General features: G+C 46.9%; 1 protein-coding gene across 1 annotated transcript in view; it reads left to right on the plus strand.

Annotated features, from left to right (window-relative positions):
- Window positions 1–23065, plus strand: part of PLXNA4 (plexin A4) — a 502236-nt gene that overhangs the window by 442291 nt on the left and 36880 nt on the right. Inside the window, exons 17-24 of the mRNA XM_059471897.1 lie at window positions 2157–2250; window positions 3192–3431; window positions 4364–4510; window positions 9842–10076; window positions 10506–10648; window positions 14696–14964; window positions 18632–18698; window positions 21069–21215. Coding sequence (XP_059327880.1) covers window positions 2157–2250; window positions 3192–3431; window positions 4364–4510; window positions 9842–10076; window positions 10506–10648; window positions 14696–14964; window positions 18632–18698; window positions 21069–21215 — 1342 coding nt within the window. The remainder of the gene's footprint in view (window positions 1–2156; window positions 2251–3191; window positions 3432–4363; window positions 4511–9841; window positions 10077–10505; window positions 10649–14695; window positions 14965–18631; window positions 18699–21068; window positions 21216–23065) is intronic.

The raw sequence follows: 23065 nt of genomic DNA on the forward strand, positions 1-23065 counted from the left end.
TTTTATATATATATATATATATATATATATATATATATATATATATATATATATATATATATAAAAATATGTAATATATATACTATATGTACTAGATATAATATATATAATATATATGATATATATAATATATATAATATATAATATATATACTATATGTACTATATATAATATATATTATTTATGGTAGTAATTATATTATTATTAAATTATACAATAATAGCAATAAAATTATATTTTTATTATTAACATAAAGGCTCACAGCCAATATTCAGAAGACCCAGGACAGTGGAGAAAGAGCAGTTTGGTTTATACACTTCTGGGTTCTGAAGAATTCTCCCTGGATGATGTCAGGAATCTTTACATGGAAGCTGAATTTTGGAGAGAGGATATTTTTTTCTGTAAAGCAGGGAAGGTCTTTTGTAAGACATGTGAATTCATCAGGATCCCTTGTGCATTCAAAAAAACTCATCCAGATCTTATAGAAACAGCAATATGTGAGTTTGCACAGTAAAATTTCCCATTATAGCTGATATTTCAGAGAGAAAAAACTTGAGATACTCTGCAAAACTCAAGGTCAAATATTGCCCTAAGCATGGACCAGTCCAGCCCTTGAGGGAAAGACCACAAGGAGCCTCCCGGAGAAGTGTCCCCCAACATCTGCTGAGAGATGTGGTTGTGCCAATTCTCTCTGGATAAACCCCAAAAGTGTTTGGTTCATCGGTGTGGGCACCACTGGAGGGGTTGGAGCAGAGCTCACCCAAACCTGGCAGCTCTCCTGTGTGTGTCTGCATTCACTCCTGCCTCCCCGGCTGGTTAATAATGGAAGATCAATCAGGAGCACTGAAAACAAAGGTCAGAAACGGGGGAGATTGCTGCCTTCTACCTCCCAGGGTGTTTATTCTCTGGTGTTTCCTCATTTATAATGGACATGCCTCACCTTTCCTGTACGTGCAGCTTTACCTGGGGGCAGGAAAGGGATTCTGAGCTTTCTTCTCACAGCCCCATTGATTTCCACATGGCCTCCCTTTCCCAGCAGGAAATAAACTGCATCCTGGACAGTTTCCAAAGGGAGTTATAGAGGCAAGTGCTGAAACTGCTGAGAGCACTGTCCACCCTGGGAAACCATCAGAGATGGGGCTGTGTGCTGATGGCAAATCCTCCTCCTGTCCTGGCTGTGGGAGCCCTGACAGGTGAAGGTTTTGCTTTCTTGGACATCTCTTCTCCTTTCAGCCCTGGCTCACTCTGCCCCCACCTCCTGCTGTACCAGCCCTGCATCCATACCCAGAGGCTGCCTGACATGGCAGTTTCAGCAAAATGCAGTTTATTGTACCCAAAATGCAGTTTATTGTACCCAAAATGCAGTTTATTGTATCCAAGGTGTCACAGCAGCCCAGGGTGGGTGACAGAGCTGTGCCCACAGCTGTCAGCTCCAGCTGCAGGCAGGCCTAGAGCCCCTTTGGTTTTGGTCACAATGCATTACAGACTTTTCTTTGCTGAGCATCTTCATGCAGTAGAACCAATCTATACCTGAACTGTTATCTATAGCCCATCATAACTACTGTAATTACCATATTCATGTTACTGTTCTCCAATCATTCAAAGTCAGTGCATTACAGTTTAAGCTAGAAGTTGTTTTTCAGTTTTCTTGCAGTGGAAAATTCTGAGCCCTTTTTTCTACTTGCACCATTTGCTGCCTTGTTTGCCTGTGCTCTCTTTGTGCTTGGTAAAAACATCTTCTTGTTTGGGGTGGGTTTATCCTTTGCTCTAAGCCATAAAAACCCCTTCTAACTAACACACCCTTTGCCTCCTTGGTTATCCAGTAAGACTGGCTTAGCAATTCTTTTCTTCTATATCAAAACTTGCTTTCATTTTTATTCCTTCATCAGACTCTACGTTTAAAAATCTTTTTGCTAAGCATAAATATCTGTGAGACTTTCTTGTCAAAATTTCATCCTTCCCAACAACTTATTTCTCCCCTTATGAATGAATGAAAACTTTTTGTGTTGTTCTTCCTTCCCTCTCTAAGGGACTATGAGGTGTGGTCAGACACTTTGCCACCAACATTTAGGAACACAGATCACCCATTCCTGGTGTGATGAGCTCTGACATCCCTCACCTGGGTTTCTTCTTTAATTCCATTTCTTATTCTCCAGTGGCAACACTCCCATTGCTGTGTGGGGAACTCACCTGGACCTCATCCAAAACCCCCAGATCCGAGCAAAGCACGGTGGAAAGGAGCATGTCAATGTGAGTATGACTGCAGAGCTGGAATATTGGTAATATTCCAGTAGGAGGGGACATGCCACGCTGGGGACAGGGCCTGGCTGACACATCTGCAGCTTGAAATCTCCTATCGCAGCCCAAAAAAGAGGGCATGGTTTGTTTCCATAAGTATTACCCCATCCCTGAAAAACACACACACAAAAAAGAAGGTTTTTGGCAGGGCTGGAACCAAATTTCAGGGTCTTCTGAGACCTTCACCTTTTGTTTTTGCTTCTCCAGCTTGCTGGGATTCATTTCAGGTAACCTGATATCCAAACTGAGCACAACTGAGCATACACTGCACAAACACTTTTGGAAAAACAACCAGAGTGAGAGACCTGATTGCAAGGTGGTAGCAAGGTTTTGACTAATCTGTGCTGTGCAAAAAATAAGGGAAGAATCTTCTGTTTCCAGAAGGAAACAAAGTCAGGGGAAGATTCTGACACTGGCAACAGAGTCTGAGCTCTCTCAAGAGGCACAGGAGGCCCTGTTGAAGTGCAAACTGCTCCACACACCTGCCCCAGCAAGGCTTTCCTAACCTTGATTGTGTGGTGGGGAATAAGATAGGAATAACCCATGGGAGTCTGCTCCTCCCTCTCCCTGAGAGCCACCTGCCCACCAGGAAGGGTGGGGGCATTTCCCATAAACACTCCTTGTGTTGGGTCTCTCCTTCCCCAGAACTGTGAGGTGCAGAACAGAGATGACCTGCCAAGGTCCCTATTTCCATAAGCACTCCTTGTTTTGGGTCTCTCCTTCCTCAGAACTGTGAGGTGCAGAACAAAGATGACCTGCCAAGGTCCCTATTCCCATAAACACTCCTTGTTTTGGGTCTCTCTTTCCCCAGAACTGTGAGGTGCAGAACAGCACAGAGATGACCTGCCAGGGTGCCTATTTCCCATAAACATTTTGGGTTTCTTTTTCCCCAGAACTGTGAGGTGCAGAACAGCACAGAGATGACCTGCCAGGCCCCAGCTCTGGCTGTGGACCCCAATCACCAGTCTGAGCTCGCCGAGCGCCCGGAGGAGTTTGGCTTCATCCTTGACAATGTGCAGTCCCTGCTGATCCTCAACAAAACCAACTTCACCTACTACCCCAACCCCATCTTTGAGGTTTTCAATCCCTCAGGGATCCTGGAGCTGAAGCCTGGAAGTCCCATCATCCTGAAGGTGAGATGGGCACCAAGGACTGGACTGAAATTCTGCCTCTTGCCTCTCTGTGCCTGCCCGCACCCCCATAAATCATCCTGATTCCACCCCAGAAACTTCCTCTATTCCTCCATTCCAACTATATCAGAGTCACCATCAGCAAACACTAAGCACTGCCCACAATCATAACTAAAAATTATAAACCCCTGGGTGCAGCCTAAATTTGCACCCACTGCTGTTCACCAGAGAACATCTTCTACCCTTGCAATGTGGCTGATAAGGAAATACTCAACTCTGTTTCATTTCTTGTTCATTCAAGACCTTCCTCTTCCCTTTGTTTTAACCCAAATCAGTCCCTTGAAATTTCTGTAAACTTCACAGCAGTACAGAGAAGGAATTTTATGATGCAGCATTTCTGTATCACTATTTTTACACTGTGAATATGCAAAGAGGTTATTTTACCTGCAGATGCATTTTGCATGTTTGGAAAGGGGTCTGACTTGCTTACCTGCCTAGGTTTAGTGAGGGCTTTATTGTGCAGGACTTAGATGGAGCATTTCCCACTCAGCTGCAGAGAGGGAGGAGCAGGACAGGCTGTTGTGATGCTTTGAGTCTGTGACCACTCATGCTGTTCTCTGCGTGAGTTCCTAAATTGGCTTTTCCTCTCTGTGTGAGCAAATGGCGAGCTACAAATGTCATAATGGAATCATATTTACCTTGGAAGGGACCTTAAAGGCCATCTCATTCCAACCCCCTGCCATGGGCAGGGACACTTTCCATTAGACCAGGCTGCTCCAAGCCCCATCCATCCAACCTGGCCTGGAGCAGTGTCAGTGATCCCATCAAATGCAATATCAACACTTGCATCCCAAGAATGAACCAGAGGGGGAAAGAAAACTCTTTCCTGGTGTTTATTTGGTTATTTTTGGGGTGTGATGTTCCTCTCTGTGCAGGGCAGGAATCTGATCCCACCTGTGGCAGGAGGCAATGCCAGGCTGAACTACACCGTGCTGGTGGGGGAGAAGCCCTGTGCGGTGACCGTGTCAGACGTGCAGCTCCTCTGTGAGTCCCCAAACCTCATTGGGAGGCACAAGGTGATGGTAAGTGATGCCTGACCCCCAGCCTCTTCTCCCTGGGTGGTTTGAGAGGGCACAGCAGAGCTGGAGAGCTGGCAGAGGGCTCTAAGGGGTTTGCATCACTGCTTGAGTTCCCAGAAAGATCAAGACCCCTTCTTCATATAATATTCTCATCAAGGGTAGCTTGGAGAGGTACGACAGTGGAACAGTGACCTGGAGGTCTTTGTGTGCAGTGAGACACCTTTCATGATCAAACCCCAGTAGGAGAGTTTGCCTCTCTTCTGTTTTTGTATGGGCTGTATGAACCTTGAATTCTCATGTGAGATCACGTGTAACATGTTCCTACATGGAAGTGTTAAATTCAGCACAGTCCCCATCACTTTGTTGACAGGATGGTGACTAAAATTTGCCTTTATGTAAGAGAGAAAAAAACCCCAAAAAAACAGCATGTGGACAGTAGTGTGACTGGACTCCAGAATTTTGAGTTCTATAAAACTCAGTGTGCTCCTACAAATCCTTCCTGGATGAAGAATGGACCTGGTGATTACATCAGAGGGAGCTTCTCCTCCTCTCACCATTTATTTATTTACTCCTTTTTTTCACTTTCCTCTCAATAATTTGAATTCTTTGATGCTGGTGCTTGATAAACATCATATCAGCAAATACCCTGGAGTTGTACCAAGCTGTGGGTGGGAACAACAAAAGCTGACAACTGACATCAGTGTTTCTCATTCCTTGTGAACAACCTGTTCTTCTGTTGTGCCTCCCAAAGCTGTATCTGTCACATATTAATTTATTTATTTATTTCAGTGCAATGAGACTCAGAGAGTTTGATCTTTAAAAAGATTTTTCTGGGAACTTTGAAGGAAGCAGAGCTCATGATGACCATTTTGGGTCTTGTTTGTGGCTGCTGCTGGGATCCCTTGTAGTGGCTACTTAACTTCTCTGTGCCAAAGTTTGTCATCTGGAAAATAGAGGCAATAATCCTCTCCAGCCATGCAAATACACCATGACTCTCGATTCATTGCAAAGCACATTAAGACTCTCCAAGAAGAGCAATAATGAAGTGAGAGATTTTCTCTGTGTGAAAACCAAAGCTTTTGAGCATGGCAATAAATGTTCCCTGTAATTTTCATGGATATGATTAAACATATGGTTAGTCAGAGACGGACAAAGCCAATCCTGGGGAGACAAAACTCAAAGCCAGGTGAGCAATAATCAACCCCTGGGGATCCAGGATGATGGCATCTGGCCAGGCTGCACTAGTTGGGAAGACTCCCATGCTCCTGCAGCTTTGGACAGTTTAAGTGAAGCAAAGATTAAAAAACAATCCTTTTTTGAGAATGCTGGACTGCTGGGAAACTTGGAAGATGATGGAGGTGCTCAAGGATGGATTTTGCATCTGGAACCAGGGCTGGAAAATGCCTCCTCCAGCATGGCACAGCATCTCTGCTGCTCGGGCTGGGACCACGTTTCACACAAACTGATGCCTCACATTTTAGCTTTTCTATTTTTCACATTCTGTGCTGCTTTAGTGTGCAGTTCTGAGCTTCACATTCAGGGATAGTGAGCTCTGTGCACAGAGCAGGGAGACAAAACAATTCCTGCTCCAGCTGGGCACCAAGGACAAATGCCCCAAATCTCAGCCCAGGAGCACAAACCCCGTGGGCTGGAGAGAGAAAAACAAGCAGGGTGGGACTGCCTGGGCTAAAGCTGCAATGGGACAATGAACTGCAAGGTGCAAATGGAGCAGAGCTGATCCCAGGGACAGACCCCGGCAGCGCTCGTGCATTTTGGGGCCGTTTTGGGTCATCTTGGGTGCAGCCCTGGCTGGGCTCTGGTGCTGCTCAAGGTGCAGCCACAGGAGATCCTGTGAATGAATCCCTGCTTTATTCTGGAACTCTGCCCAGCCTCTGCTCTAGCTCAGCCTTCTTAAGGCATCAAATCATCTCTCTGATGCCCAGGATGACTGATAGAAGTTCCTCCTCCTGATTTTGCCAAAGATTTACTCTCTGACCTTGAGGAAATTGTTGAACAAACCATTTCTTGCAAAGTGAGGTGGCATAAACTGAGTGGGAGCCATGGGAATGAATCAACTGTTGCAACACAGATTATTTCTAAGTAAAGGAGCAGTGGCAACGACACACGTTGATGTCAACATGCTTTTGATCTGTCTTCTTTTGAGCTGTCTGATTTTGAGCTGTCTTTTACACAATGACAGAGTTAAGTGTTCGAAAAAAAAATAGCAAGGAAATAAAAGGTTTGGGTGATGGTTAAAAAGAAGATTGACTAAAACCCAGAGGCAAGTTTTTCCAAGGAAAAGAAAGAGATGTGAGAAAAATCCATGAGTGGCTATGCCAGAGAAGGTCTGCAGGGAAGATGTGGAACACATCTGAAGGGTTGCTGGTTTCTAACACAGTCTGAAAAGTGCACCAAACTCTTTATAATGAATGGAGAGATGGTCAAATGCAGCAGCTGAAGGTCAGGACATGATTCATCTCATCCTTAAAGGGATAATTTTATTTGCACCAGGAAAGACACTCCTTCAGAACTCCTGAACTCCTACAGGCGGCCACTAAGACTTCATTGGAGAAAACATTTAGAACATTTAGTCTAATTTAAGACAAATTCATTATTAATAGTCTATAAAAATGGCCAGATTGTTGTTCTTTGGTGGGTTCATGGTCAGTCTTCAGGAAGATAAAATGCGCTTCCTCCAGAACCACTGGGTGGATTAAGAAGTAAAGGTTGGGCCGCATGTGCATATTTTCTTGTGTTTCTTTTAAAAGCTCACAATAACACTGCAGCCTCATAGGCTTTCTTCTTCAAGAGCCAGATTCCCTCAGATCATGGTAGCTTCACTTGTGGATTGTGAGACCTTCCCAGTGATGAAACCACCTTTGAAGGGGAACACGCTGGGCCTGACTTTGAACATCTGCTTTTTTGGAGCTTAGATCCCCTTGTCATGAATGGAGAAAAATGGGAACTTTCACTCAATGAAATGCCTCATCCCAATGTCAAAAGTGTCGGGAGCAGCTCACATAAATCACATCCTGAAAGTGTTTTTTCTCTTTGTTGGCTCTGGAATCATGCTGCAGTGTTGAACTCGGATGTGCACGCGGAATATTTGGTGAGAGAAATCCCACCCATGGAGAGGGGCTGTTCTTTCAGCTTTGAGGATGGATCTGCACTGGGATTTGGGACTGGGGTTGTCTGAGTCTAGTCTGATATTCCTTGAATGGACTCGTCTGACTGCAGGGCTTGGAGAAAGAGAAAATGGAAAAGAATTAAGCAATTTATTGATCCACTGACGGAAGGAAAGCGTGCGAGCTGTGAGAAAATTTTGGGACAGCGGTCTAGGGCAAAAGGGAACAATTTCCAGTGCATGGATTAGGATGTGATTTTGGCAGTTTGCTTTCTCAGTTGAGCAGGCCACGTTCCAACAACAAACCTCAGGATTTATGAGTGAGTTGGATCTTTTATCTTGAAATAGATGGGAAAACTCATTACTGCTGCATCCCAACTGTGTGTCTGAGGTTCTTTGGCCACCGAAAATGCTCTACAAGCCCTTAGTATCATGGTAGCAATTGGTCATTCTGAAACTGTTACGTTTCAAGATGAGTTTAAGATTGGCTTTGTTTTTCATTGTGGACATTTCATCTCTCCAGTCCTCTCCCAAAATGGCATGAGCGGGATGGATGGAAATTAGCAGTTTTTAGACATTCACTTTGGTCTTGTCCATGACATGAGGGTTCTAGTTGTGTCTCTTTGGCCACTGAGGAGCAGCCTACACCTGGTGGTAGAGCAAAACAACCTTCTTCCCTGAGACTGCAACTGGGGCCACAATGACTTCTAGGAGATGATAAAGTCACTGAGATTCATGTCTCAGAAAGTGTTAGGGTGGAGAGCACCTGGGAAAATTCATTAATTCATGATTATGCCGTGTAGTCCCTTCTGCTGGCTCCAGCTGGCCCAGGTTCTTCCTCTGCAGCCTCGAGAGGAAACCTGAGTAGGTGCCTGAGCTGAGATGGGGGAAGCCCTGGGATTAGTAAATGCAGGCAGGCTGGAGATTAACTGAGAGCCAGTGGGATGCAGGACAAGGCTGAACACCAGGCTGGGGTGTGGGGGAGAAACGTGAGGAAATGTGAGGGAGAGTTCCTCACAACAGAGGAAGAAAACAGTTTAATTCCACACTGCAGTGGTCCCAGGTGCAATGGGAGCAGGAAACAGCCATTCCTGGGGTCTTAATTGCATTTCTGCCTGGCAATTAGAGTTTGCCCTTTGTGCAGGGCCAGCTGTGCCTCTCTGTGACACAGCTCAGCTGGGGTGAAGTGATGGAGCTCATCATCCTTCAAGCTCTTTGCATGGCATCTTCCCAGCTTTCTGCTGACCTCCAACCAGCATTCCCAACCACAACACAGCCCTAGAAGCCTTTTTATACTGCAGTCCAGCCAGAACAGCTTTCCTCCCACCACTCAAGCTTTGCCTACTCTACAAATAGCTTTGAACAGCCTTGCAGTAGCCTAAAGCCAGTGGTATCCTGTGGGATTCCTGCTGGGAGTGGTGTTCATGTTGTAAAAAAGGGCTCCAAGGGACTGGCTTCAGCAGAACATTTTGCTCAGAACAGGAGTGCTTGCAGGGTTTCTTTCTTTCTTGGTCGTTAAAACCAAGGCCCTTTCACAGCTACTTCTTCCAGAGGCTGGAAGCAGCTATGGAAACCTCTGGAAGTAGATGGAGAACAAAAAGCTGTGTTCAGCTCCTACTGGTGAACATCTGCAGTCACCCTGACAATGTGTGGCTAGGATAGGGGCTGTAAAGAGAGTGGGCCAGGCTTTGTGGGGTTTGTAGTGGATCTTCACTATCCCAGAGGCTCCCAAGTAGAGTTTTATCTGGTGGGAGAGTCAAAAGAAAATAGTGGCTCTGATTTCTGCAGTCCCACTGTACTCAATGGGTGAGCTCTCCTCTGCCCCACTGTGGGGTTAGGACCCATCAAACCATACCTTGAGCTCTGTTTTCTGGGTGTATTTTGGGCCTGAGTGACATCAGCGCCCCACACAACACATCAAGATGGGGTATGAAAAGTCCAGAATGAAACCCAAACTGATTTGGAGAAATTGTGATCGGTGACTTCTCTCACCACAAATCCTTTTGTGGCTAGGTTCATAGTGACTGCCAACAGACGTGATTCTATCATTTCAAGTGTTTTTAAGCTGTTCCATATCCAAATACCTCCCCTTTTGGCTTGAGAGACAAGGGGCTGTCACCATTCACCCTCAGCCAGAGGGTGACAGAGCTCCTCTGTGCTCCTGCTCAGTTTGACAGTCTCAGTGCAGCTCTTTGCTTCTTTCCCTCCAGGCTCGTGTAGGAGGGATGGAGTTCTCCCCAGGGATGGTGTACATCTCCCCAGACAGCCCTCTGAGCTTGCCAGCCATCGTCAGCATCGCGGTGGCTGGCGGGCTGCTCATCATCTTCATCGTGGCCGTGCTCATCGCCTACAAGCGCAAGTCCAGGGAGAGCGACCTCACCCTCAAGCGCCTGCAGATGCAGATGGACAACCTGGAGTCCAGGGTGGCCCTGGAGTGCAAAGAAGGTAGGCTGAGGGAGGCAGGATGACACTGTGTCAGTGTTGGTAGAAGGGAGACATCAGTCACAAAGCTTTGAGCCAAAATCACAGTGTTGAACCACGGTGTTGAACCCTGTGGGTGCGGCTCAAGCCTGGATCTAATCTGACATTCCTTGTTTTCACTTAGTTCAGACTTTCTCCACCCTATCCTAGAGTTCAGGAAAGTTCAGACTTTCTCTCACCCAATCCTCTCCTAACTGGAATTGATAATTCAAAATCCACAGAAAGCCTTGGCACATGCCCCTGGGGAATGGTGACCCTGCTCTCGTCCACCTTCTTCCTCTCCACATGTTGCCTTATTCCTTATTCTCATTCATGAGGGTCAAGAGTTTTCCCCTTCTGGTGAGGCTGATCTGGATTTTCACTGCTCCCTGAGTTGTTCTGCTTTTGTGCCAGCCTTTGCAGAGCTGCAGACAGACATCCATGAGCTGACGAGTGACCTGGATGGAGCTGGGATCCCTTTCCTTGACTACCGAACCTACACGATGAGAGTGCTTTTCCCTGGCATTGAAGATCATCCAGTCCTAAGGGATTTGGAGGTAAAACAACAACATTTCCGGTTTCTAGCTCCTCTCATGCCTCCCTGTTCGGTCCTGAATTCCAGAGATTCTGTGTCAGTGGTAGGAATGTGATGACTTTATAAAGGGTGAAACAGGTCCTTATTAAAATTCTGGTTGAAATATTTGATGTTTTCTTAGATCATATTGGATCATAAAATCATTTAGGTCATAAAAGACTTCCAAGACCATCAGTTCCAATCATCAACCCAAAGCTGTCAATTCCATCACTAAGCCATGTCCCCCTGTGTGACATCCACACACTTTTTGAAAACCTCTAGGGATTGTGATCCCAGAACTCCCCTAGACAGCTTGTTACACCATCTTTCATCCTTTCAATTAAGAAATTTTTTTCAATTTCCAATCTGAACCTCCCCTGGCACAACTTAAGGCTGTTTCCTCTCATCCTGTCACTTGTTACCTGCTAAATTCTGTTTGATTACTCCCTTATTTGGAAAACTCATAAATCATAGGTCTATTCAATTAAGCTTCTCTTTGGTCTTAACTCTTCTGTGGCTTGAGTTTTAGACTGGATTCAATATTTTCTGCCATGCAGGGGCAAGGAAAACCTGTTGTGTGACAGAGGAGCATGTTTGCCTGTGCCATCCAGCTTTGCATGACCCTCACACTACTACGAGGCCAGGTTTTCTTTGTGGCAACCCCTATAAAAAATAACCCACCCCTATAAAAATAACCCTCTGCCACTGAGGGAGGTTCACCTTTGCTGCATCCTGGTTTTCAGTGAGGTCAGAAAACACAGTGTCAGTCTGTCCATACACTGCCCACATCATCCTCCTCCACCCCAACGTTCTGGATGGAGATTTGTGAGACATTGTTCACAAACCTTGGGGTCTACACAGAGCCTGTATCACCTGAGTGGTGACAGGAGCTTGGTGGGAGCTCAGGTGAGGTCTGCCAGGCTAAAATGTGCTCCAGGCTCTGGCAGATGGACAGGCTCTGCTCTAGGAATACCTGGGCTGGAGAATCAGGAGCCACACCACGGCCAAGGTGTTGGCTGAGCTCTCTGCAAAGCCTTTGGCAGGCTCTGAGCTCCAGAGAGGTTCTGGCATGGGCCTGGGAGATTGCTGGAGGCCAGGCCTGGGCTTGGTTGGCAGGGAGGAGGAGCAGGAGCTGGCACAGGCAGGCCCACGCTTGGCTGGCTGTGTAATCAGAGATGCCTGCTCGCCTTTGCTCCTGACACGGGGAAGAGCCAAAATTCGCCCGACTGTGTGGAGAGAGACATTATAAAACCTGATCTGTCAGCAAGGAGGGCTGGTGGGGCTGGGCAGGAGGCTGAGTTACACGTAGCTGCCATACAGATTTGGAGTGCAGATTTGGAGGGGCTTCCAGCTGCTTTCCCTCAGGACGAGCAGCTCCAACAAAGGAGGAACGAGGGGTGCTGAACCTCCCTCTCACATGTGTGTACACACAAACATTTCCATCATCCCCAAGCCAATTTCCATCCCTACATTCATTAACCCCATCCAGCTGATACAGAGCAGCATCTGACCCCTGCAGAGGCCTTAGCACGGATGCTCCCCTATGTAGATACACACTGAGCTAATGTTCCAATCCAACACCTTTGATCTCTCCTTCCTTTCATTCCATTTGTTGGGTTTTTTTTCCCCTTAATCCTTTGTAAAGCTTCACCAGCTCTCTCTGTGTCAGCATCTTTGGCTACCAATGTGAAGGCAGCTCCCATTCTGCTCCCTTCTCTGTAGCACCCAGAAGGAATTGCTATTTATTGCAAAAGGCCCCAGCACAGATCCCACAGTGAGGCCTTACTTATTTCCAGTTCATTTGCTAATTAACTGCTTCCAGATGCAGCACAAAATACTTTTCTTGTTATTTTGTTTTAATTCTCCATAATAACCCTGGGATAGACAATATTAAATGTTCAAGTGAGTGAGTTAAAAATAATTATTGGTGGGATGGGTGGTGGTGGTTTGTTGGTTGGTTGGTTGCCTCAATCTATTTAGGAAGTAATTTATTTGTTGGATGCAAAAAGAGTTCAGAACTCCAATTTCCAGAATTAAAAAGTAACAACTCTATAAGAGGCCTTGCACTGCTTGTCTGTTTAAGCAAGCCAACTTATTTTGAATTAAAGTGCCACATTTGGGTGGTTATTAATTCACATATGCCTTGGTGACATGTGCTGCTCTGTGGTGAGACCCTCCAGCTTCCAATAAAAGTTTTCAAGGGCTGGAACAGCTTCAGCAAGTAGAGGGATGAGTTTGGGGTTCTCTTTTTAGGTTCCATCTTTGCCTTGAGCCAGAAGGATCTAAAAGACCTCTGTGGAGCCCAGAATCCAGCACTGAGGTCCATATAATTTGTTCCATATAAAAATGAGTTCATCAGTCTCTCACAGCTGAGAAATAAGAGACTTATCAATCACTGTTCCCAAAACAGCTCAGCTCCCAAGCCCTGGGGTTCTGCTGGAGCTCAGGGTGTGCTCTCACAGCTTCACCGGCCTGGCTCTTCACACCAAGGCCCAGTTCCATGGTCACCATCTCAGCCACTTCCTCACTGCCTCTCTTCATCTCCTCAAAACCTCACCCTGGGCTCTTTTCCCCAGTCACTCTCTTGCTGCCTCTCCCAGCTCCCTAAAGCTGAACTCCACACCTCTGCAAGCAGGATTCTTCCAGGAATGAGAAAGAAGTTTTGGATGAAATCAGAGTAAGACTTCAGTCTGACTAAAATAAAAACATGGCATGGTGACACATTTAGGCACCAGAAATCCCTTTTGGATGTATTGAAAGCCCTTGAAAACCTTTCTTGGAAGCTGGAGGGTCTCACCACAGAGCAACACATGTCACCAAGGCATATATGAATTAATAACCACCCAAATTTGGCATTTTAACACAAGTAGGACCCCAGCTGGGTAATAACTAGCATAGGCCCCATGCATTTCAGAAGGATGACTATAATAATCTTTATTAAGAAACCCATACTTTTATACCTTAGGTCACTACAAGTAGACCTAATTTGTCCTCTAATTAAAACACCATCACCATTGGCAAATTAAGAAACCACCCTTTGGTAAACAGATCTCCATAACACATTCCACACGTTCACAATACCAGGTGCAGCAAGTGAAGATAAGAATTGTTTCTCATTCTTTTCTCTGTTCTTCTCACAGCCTTTCCCAGAACAATTCCTGGGAAAGTTGTGTTTCTCTCTGCAGCCAGAGAGCTGCTGCCACAGGTGTTCTGATCAGAGAGGGGAATACAGAACTGGAAACATCATCTGAACGTGGCTGGGAGTCTTCTCAGGCTTCCTAATCTTTAGATAATATATGAATTCCCTTCCTGTCTTTCCGTAGCGGAGGAGCTGGAGGGATGAGAGCAAAGAGAGAGTAACAACAGTACATTTGGCAGTGGGAAAATGAGGGAAAGGGAAAAACTCCTGTTGGGACCCAGGACATTCCTCTGGCTGCCCTGGAGGACTCAAGAACCTGGCAGGGGCTCAGAGACCTTGGCATGGAGTCAAAGACACCTGTGCCTTTGATTTTAACCCATGGAAACAATTACCAACTTTGTATGAGGCTTTACAAGCCACAAGGGTTTGAGTAGAATGATAGTGAATTTGTTACAGGGTGAAAAAGTAGAATTTTGGGGATTTAGAATGGGGGTTCAAGAGGCAAGATGGAGGAATCTGGGCTTCTCCTTCTTCTTCTTCTTAGCCTCCATCTTCTACTGTGATGGTGGCACTTCTGGATTGGTTTAGAGACAGACTGTCTAACATAGGTGATAGGTGTGGAAAAATTATTGTAAATAAAGTACACTTAGTTCTTGGTATAAAAAGCCAACACCACCCCAAGGGCAGGGACTGTGCCACAACCCAACCTGCTGGACAGATCCCAGCAGGTCAAAGAATGTTATAGAAAAGAGAAAATAAACAACCTTGAAAAGCAGAGCTGAGGAATCCTGACTTCTTCTTCGGTCGCGGGGCTGCGAAAAAAGACTTTGAATACCTCAGGAGCCATTCCAGCAACACAAAACCTGAGAAACTCCCTTTCTTCTTGCTCAGGTCCCTGGCTACCGTCAGGAGCGTGTGGAGAAGGGCCTGAAGCTCTTTGCCCAGCTCATCAACAACAAGGTGTTCCTGCTGTCCTTCATCCGCACGCTGGAGTCGCAGCGCAGCTTCTCCATGCGCGACCGCGGCAACGTGGCCTCGCTGATCATGACGGTGCTGCAGAGCAAGCTGGAGTACGCCACCGACGTCCTCAAACAGCTCCTGGCCGACCTCATCGACAAGAACCTGGAGAGCAAGAACCACCCCAAGCTGCTGCTACGGAGGTAAGGATGGCTGGGCATGGAGGGAGCCGGGCTGGGAGGGCTGTGCCTGGGTTGGGGTTTTTCATGAACAGGATGGGAGTGCCTGGGAGATGTTCCTCGAGCTTTACTGCAGCCTCATTAAGTGGTTGAGATAATTGGAAGATGACAATAGCTGATGTACAACCAGCAGGAGCCAAAGATTTCTTTGTGTCTTGGTTTGAAAAGACTGTCTGCTAAGGAAGGCAGGAGCTTCTCCTGAAATAGAAAATGCAAACCCCTCCCTCTGAATTATATAATTTTGAAATTAAAAGGCTCTCAGTCAAAGATATGGGAGCAGGAATAAAAGTTCTTTACTAGGAAAATTAAAAATACAAATGCAATAGTACAAATAAAGAAACCAATTCACTGTCAGAGTGAGAGCAGGCCCTGCCCCCTGTGTGCCAGGGGGTGTCCCAGCCCCATGCCATGGGGGCTCAGCCCTCCTGCAGTGCCAGCTGTGGCTCTGCTGCAGCAGGGATCCTGCACAAGGGGGGAGTTTTCCTCTGCAGCTCCAGGGCTGCTGCAGATGGGCCTGGGCTCCCTCTGGCCATGCAGGGCAGCAGAAAGCTGCTCCTCTGGCAGTGCAGGGGGCAAAGGCTGCTGTGCTGTGCCAGGCTCAGATTGGATCCAGGTAGGAATGCTTGGCTCCTCCCCTGGGCGGAGCATCTCCCCATGGGATGCTGGGATTGGATCAGCCCTGCAGGGACACTCAGTGGCCATGGACAGCAGAGATCTGCTGGAGGGAGGGTTGGCTGTGGGAGAGACAAAGAAACCTGCCCCATGAACAGAGAGAACTGCCCCACCTCTGACAGATGGGAATAGAATACCCCCATTTCCAACCTAAGGCACTGTTACAGAGCATTTAAAAACTTCCTAGCCAATAGTACATTGCTAAAGCTTACACACAATTTTTCTAGCCAATTACTAAAAGCACATGTACACCTGCTTCACACAGTGCTTGCTTGTATGCTTTCTATTAGCAATACACAATTAAGCTTAAAACCTTCTATCTAAACCATTATTAAGCTTAAAACCTTCTACTGTCTTGCTGAGCATTTTTTCTGCAGTCTTTAGGTCTATCTTAGCCAACCCTAAAACTCAAGCTATTGTTTCATGTCTTTGCTTGCTTGTACTATTGTAACTTTTCCTACTTTCAGACATTGCAGCTGCAGCTAGTTCTAAGTTTTCCGTTCTTTCTATTTCTAAGGCCTGCTTTTACAGCTTTCTGGAAGTCTTCTTACTTGTAGTATTTCCCACGGTGCCCACATAAACATCATAATCATCTTTTGAGATGATTGCTCTGTTTCCTCCCTAACCAGAAAGTAATCAATGATCAAAATTTACAGAATGAATCTACCTCTGGATTTTCATGTGGATCCTCAGAAAGTTTCACAAGGAGAGGAAAAGCTCAATCCTTATTTTGAGCTCTTTGCATGCTTACAATATTAATTTATGCTTACATTTCCTTTTAATCTGAAAACCCTGATCATGTTGTGTAGGAGCTATAGGAATATCACTTATATAGTCTATTAAATCCCTGGTGAGAGGATGTCATCTTCCATCTCCTGCCTGGGACATGGATTTCCCAGCTTTGTCTCTTGTTCCTGAGTTAACTACGGACACCTGGAGAGTCTTCAGCTGCATTTTGGGATCTCATTTTTCTCCCAGAGCTGGGAGTTAGTGGAAATCAGCAGAAGAGAGGGACAACAGAACTGGATTCATACAGGGAACAAGTTTGAATTGATGCTTCTTGGCCTGGCCTAAGGTCTGAACTCCACAGTTATGGGGGAAGCCTCAAGTTTGGAATCTGCTGCTCGGTAATTCATGTCCTTTCCTTGCCTAGGGAAGTGCTCCCTCTTCTGCCTTTAGGATCAGATTCATCTCCCTTTCACAGATTGGACCAACCCTCCTGGTTCAAGGACACTACATAAAATCAGGGGGTTATTCTGGAGATGAGTGGCCTTTGCCACAGCTCAGAGCTGACTCTGAGGAGCCCCCAGATGATTACAATGGACAGCTTGGACACAGAGGAGATCTCTGCTGCCTGCTGGGCTGGGGGGATTTTTCATCTGGCACATGGCCCACTGTGGAGAACCAGCAGCAAAGGAGCAGAAGGCACTTGCTGGCATTCAGGGCAGCAATGCCAGGGGCAGAGGCTTTGCTTTGGTGTCAGTTGACTCCCTGACTCCCTGATGTGCCCTACAGCCTGGCTGGTGACCACCCTCCAGCTGTCCCCAGGCTTCCTGCCTGAGCTTCTCCTCTGATGCTGGACGGCACTGCCTCCCCGCTTCATTTTCTCCTTTTCCTTCCCTTTTCTCCATCTGTCTTCCCTTCTTGCTCACTCTGAGCATCCCATCCTTCCTCTTTCTCCTTCCTCCAGCCCTTTTTTAAGTCTCATCCTTTCTGTTGGACGTCAGTTGTGACCTTTGGAAGGAGAGCCAGTGAACAAAGAAGGCACATCCAGTGCTCCAAACCCTGGGAGCACCAGGAGAAATCAGAGAAGTTCAGCACTGAGCAGCACCAGAACAAAACATGTGAATAGCTCAGTGCCTTGGGTTAGATGTTGGTGTGAGGCCCTCAGACAGCTCTTTGGAGCAGCTGGATTCAACTTGGTGCTTCCCTTCTCTTCCCTCCCCATGAGTCTATGAAAGGGAATCTTTTGCAGTTTTGGAGTTTGACAGAAAAAAGGAGCTGGTAGAAGTGATTTTCCCACCTCACGTGTGTCCAGTATTCACCCTGCACTACATTTATGGCCCCAAAAAGATTTTCTGGACAGAGAGCAGCAGCAACAACAAGCAAGAACCTCTGCATGGCTTTGGTGAGAGCCATGACGAGGAGGACCCACTTTAATTCTTCCAGGCAGGGACTCTTCTTTTTTCTTGGTTTCCCCAAATTTCTCTTGTTTTCTCTTGTTTTTTCTCCATCTCCTGCCTAGGACATGGATTTCCCAGCTTTGTCTCTTGTTCCTGAGTTAACTACAGACACCTGGAGAGTCTTCAGCTGCATTTTGGGATCTCATTTCTCTCCCAGAGCTGGGAGTTAGTGGAAATCAGCAGAAGAGAGGGACAACAGTGCATGGGCTGCAGCCAGCACAAGTTTCTGCAGGAGAAGCTCACCCTGAAGCCTGGAGATGGATTTTTGTTTGATTGAGGACAGAGCGCTCAAGGGCAGAAGGATGAGCTCTGAGCGTGTGCCACAGTGACACATTGAGGAGTGTAATCACTCCCAAATGCCAGGGAGATAGGCAGTGCCAGATAACTGCTCCCCAGAGATTTAGATCTGTCTCTCCTGAGTATTTATCCAGCCTCCTTGACATATGGCCTCGCTCTGAGCTCCTCAGATTTGATGGATTTATCCGCCCCGAGCTCTTTGGAGAAGATTCCCTCAAATGTCATCAACTCCTCCTCGTTGTTGGAGACACTGGAAAACAGACACACACAGGGACTTGTAGCCACAGGAGAATCAACAGGGCAGCAAGGGTTTTCCTGCAGGTTTCCTAAATCCAAAACTAAAACAGGGAACCCAGGACGTGCTAAATCCTGATGGTGCCGTGCCAGATTGCCCACTGGGCAGGAAGATAGAAAAGTGCAATATTTTAATAGGACCAGCATGACAAACTCATTTCCAATCTCTCTTTTCTCCACTTTAGGACAGAGTCTGTGGCTGAGAAAATGCTCACCAACTGGTTCACCTTCCTCCTCTACAAGTTCCTCAAGGTAAGAGCAGGAGCATGCCTGGAAAAATAGCTGCTCTAAAGCATTCCTTCTTGGTGAGGATCACGTGGGGTGAAAACTTCCCAGATGACAAGTTAAAGGCTTTTTTTTTTGCCTCTGGAAGGAGGTCACTGCCTAATAGGAGCTGGGCTATTTTCTGACCCAGGGAGAACAAAGAGGGACAATTTGTTAGAGAGAGGCAACTTGTTGGTCCCTCTCTTGTACAGAGATGGGATCTAAGGGTCAGTGTGGAAATGGGAAGGATTTCAGAGCCTGCCTGAGACCTGTGTGGAAAAAGCTGTCCTTTCAACAGCAGCCTGAGGTCTCCATCATGTGGTGACCCATATTTCCAGTGCACAGGGGATGGAGATCTCCTTCCACCCCAGCTCTGGGGCAGCACTGAGACAGCCCCACGAGGAGTGGAGGGGCGCCCATCAGCAAAGCTTGAGTGCAAGGATTTGGGGCACCCCCTGAGCTCTCTCATTCCTCCTGGAAGGTCTCCTTGGGCTTTGTGGAGTTGAAAAAGTATTTCAGTCCTTGAGCCCTGCCACTGACTGCACGGGGATCCAATTTTCCCTGAGCCTCAAGAATCACAATTGCTAAGCTCAGAGCCAGCCTTCATGGAAGGAGCTGAGCTCTGCACCTCTCCCCCACTCCCACTGCAGCTGCTAAATATCCTCCCACCTCACATCCTCATTTGGACACAATAACCAACTCTGCCAGGCAATTTGAGGCTGCACAAATAAACCCCAATCCCCCTGAGCCTTCCCCAGTTCAAGGACGAGCACATGGGAAAGTTTTGAAGGTCCCTGGAAGGTAATTTCAGTGACTCCAGTATCAGATCCCTGCTTTCAGCTGAAAGGAAAGGATATAAGGAGGTGACTCTCTAAAGAGCTGCTTTTATAATAGGCTTTTTTCACCCCACTCAGCTACTTGTCTTCTTGCCTTAGCCTGAACAGAGGCCTGATAAGGGCAGGAGACAGGCACACAGAGGCAATATGCTGCTGGCAGATAAGCTAATTAAGTGGGAGACAGGTGTAGGGACTGAAAAAGGGGCCACTTTGCCTCGATTATTAACTTGTTTTCGCCGGGATTTACACCAGAGGAAAATGACCTGGCTGGTTGAGCTGGGACACGAGAGGAGAGGGCGAGGAGGGCAGGAAGGAGGGAGGGATGAAGGGGAAGGGAAGCAGGAGCAGAAAGCTCAGAATGCAGCAAGAGAGGAAAAACGTGGGAAGAGTGAGTGGAAACGATGAGGAGGAGAAATTAGGGACAGATGAGCTGGGCTGTGCCTGCCTGGGGCTGCTTTTGGCTGTCCTGTGCAGGGCCCCACACCTCTGTCACCTCCACACGGGTCCAGGGGCACATCTGGGCCTGACAATTCCTGTTTGCCTGCAGCATGAGAGTGCTCAGGGAGTCTGTGGACTCTGCCCAGACACCCAGGACATGGCACCAGCCATCCATCTCCCTTTAAAATCTCCTTCCAGGCCATTTGGGACCTATCCCACTACCTGCTCCACCAGTGCAAAGCTCTGGCCTGGTGGCAATCACCAGAACAGCCCTGGCATTGCCAGGAAACACCGACACCATGGCAGGACAGTCAAAGGGTCACAGAATAAGCTGAGCTGGAAGGGACCCAAAAGGATCATGAAGTCCAGCTCCTGGGGCTGCACAGGACCATCCCCAGGGGTCCCAAGGGTCTGAGATAACTTCTCCATGTGCTCCCATTCCCATTCATGTTGACCCCACATTCTGATGGGACACAGACTTCTTAATGACAGAACAGTGCTGGTGTCTTCTCAGTGCCCAAACAGTCCCATCCTTGAGTGACCCTGAAGCCCAAATGAAGCTGGTGGGTGATGGAGCAGCAGCACTGCATTTGGGAGACCCACATCACAAAACTTCCCTCATGAGCCCAAGAGCTTTGTACCATCAAGTCCAGCTCCTGGGCTTGCACAGGACCATCCCCAAGGGTCCCACCATGTGCCCAAGAGCTTTTTACTATCAAGTTTAATTCCTGGGGCTGCATAGGACCATCCCCAAGGGTCCCACCATATGCCCAAGAGCTTTTTACTATCAAGTTTAATTCCTGGGGCTGCATAGGACCATCCCCAAGGGTCCCACCATGTGCCCAAGAGGTTTGTACCATCAAGTTTAATTCCTGGGGCTGCATAGGACCATCCCTAAGGGTCCCACCATGCTGGCTGCACTCTGTGGAAGCTGAGGGTCACCTCTGATCCTGTGCTGTTGGAATGGACTGGTTTCCATTGATATCCACCGTGAGCGATTTTGAATGGTGGACCTGGGATGCCCATGCTGGACTCTCAATTCTGTCCTGTAGTTTCACCTGGTGGTTGCCTCTCATCCCTGCAGGAGTGTGCTGGAGAGCCCCTCTTCTCCCTTTTCTGTGCCATCAAGCAGCAGATGGAGAAGGGCCCCATCGACTCCATCACGGGCGAGGCGCGGTACTCGCTGAGCGAGGACAAGCTCATCCGGCAGCAGATCGACTACAAGACCCTGGTGAGTGCTCTGGGACTACAAGACCCTGGTGAGTGCTCTGGGCACGCCTTCCTCTGGGCTGATCCACAACCTTCCAAGGCCTAAAGGGCATTTAGACAGCAGAAACCTGTGGTTGAACCTCTGGGGTGATTTATTCTTGTGTTTTAGCAGGGTAATGCTGCCTAAAGCTGGGTACGAAAATTTAAAATTTTGAGGATTTCAGCATCAAGGAATAGTCAGAGACTATAGATAGACCTATCAGGTCAGCTCTAGAGCTGGTGCAACCCTCCCTCCTGAGAGAGCACAAGTCAAAGAAAAAGGAGCTTGATTTAAAGATTTCAAGGGAAAGAAAACCAATCCCTGTCCCTGAGCCATTTCCCCCAAAATGGAATTGTCTGCTTAGGGTAAGATACACGTTGCATATGTGCAGCTTTAGCTTCTGCTCTGAGATTACACCCTCTTCCCACTTGATTAAAGAGCATCAATTAAAGAGCATTAGATATCTCTTCTTAGAGTGTTTGTGGGCCTTCATTCTTCCCTGGATGCATTAAATCCACTCTAAGTCTCTGCTGGATGAAGAACACTTTCTAAGCCTTCAATGATCCTTGTAATTTTTCTCTTTCCCATCTTTATTCTCAGCAAATCCCAAGTTTTAGGACAGTCAGAAGATGCTCTAAACTGATCAGATTATTTTATTTGCACTTTCAAATGAGGGGAATTCATCTCACTTAGCTCCAGATATCTCTGAGGGCTGTGTCCAATCACAGAATCATGGGGTGGTTTGGGAGGGGACCCTAAAGATCATTTAGTTCCAAGTCTTAGATCTTAACCTGTCTTAGACCTGTCTGACTTTAGCCCGGGCAGGCTGATGCTAGAAATGCCCTTTCATGTTTTTCAACTCCAGTTTAGAGCTGAGCTTTGATTGAATCCAAGTCTGATGAGGGGGTGGACTTAATTCTTAAATAAGGCCACAGTTGTATTCTGCATATTAAAAACGTGACTTTCCTACTGAATTTGGCAGAGTGCTGCTTCTCTGCTGTTATGTGTGGCTGTCTAAAATTTCAGAAGACTGATCACACATGGAGAAAATGAGCAGAAAAGAGAAAAAAATGCAGCCACAGAGCGATCACTTTCACCCAAGGAAATCCCCCCGATCCTTTTAGGCTTGATCTGAAGCAGCCAGCAAAGGGTAGTAATTATACATCAGGCTGAACAAAGCTCTCCTCTGCTGGCTTTGTGCTGTTTGATGATAATCAGCTCTCCCTCTTACATCTCAAGAGCAGACAAATATACCCCGATAGGAATCTCAGCAGATTTACAGAGATCAGCTCTGGTGAAGGAGATTAGGAAGGAGCAGAATATGAATAGGATTGTTCTTCGTTTCTGTTTCTCTTTATTTCTGTTTTATTTTGTCCTTCTTCTACCTTCCTTGAGCTGCCTGGCATCTTTTATTAAAAATATAGAGTAATGAAATAAAGCCAGAACTGATTCAATGGTTGCAATATGGGAATTCCAACAGAAAAATGGAGAGAGAATATTTACAGAGGCCTGGAGTGACAAGACAAGAGGGAATGACTTCAAACTGAAAGAGAGTAGGTTTAGATTGGAAATTAGAGAAATATTCTAGCCTGTAAGATGGGGAGGCCCTGGGTACAGGGTGCCCAGAGCAGCTGTGGCTGCCCCTGGATCCCTGGAAGTGTCCAAGGCCAGGTTGGACAGGGCTTGGAGCAACCTGGGATGGTGGAAGGTGTCCCTGCCACCTTGGATTACTCCCTCACCATGGGAGTAATCACAAGCTGTGCCTTTATTATTTAAATGCCACTAATGTGTAGTGGAAATCAGGGCTTAGCTGAGCCAAGCTTTGCATGTAC

This window comes from Ammospiza nelsoni, chromosome 5 (genome assembly GCF_027579445.1).
Source record: "Ammospiza nelsoni isolate bAmmNel1 chromosome 5, bAmmNel1.pri, whole genome shotgun sequence".
Classification (NCBI taxonomy): Eukaryota; Metazoa; Chordata; class Aves; order Passeriformes; family Passerellidae; genus Ammospiza; species Ammospiza nelsoni.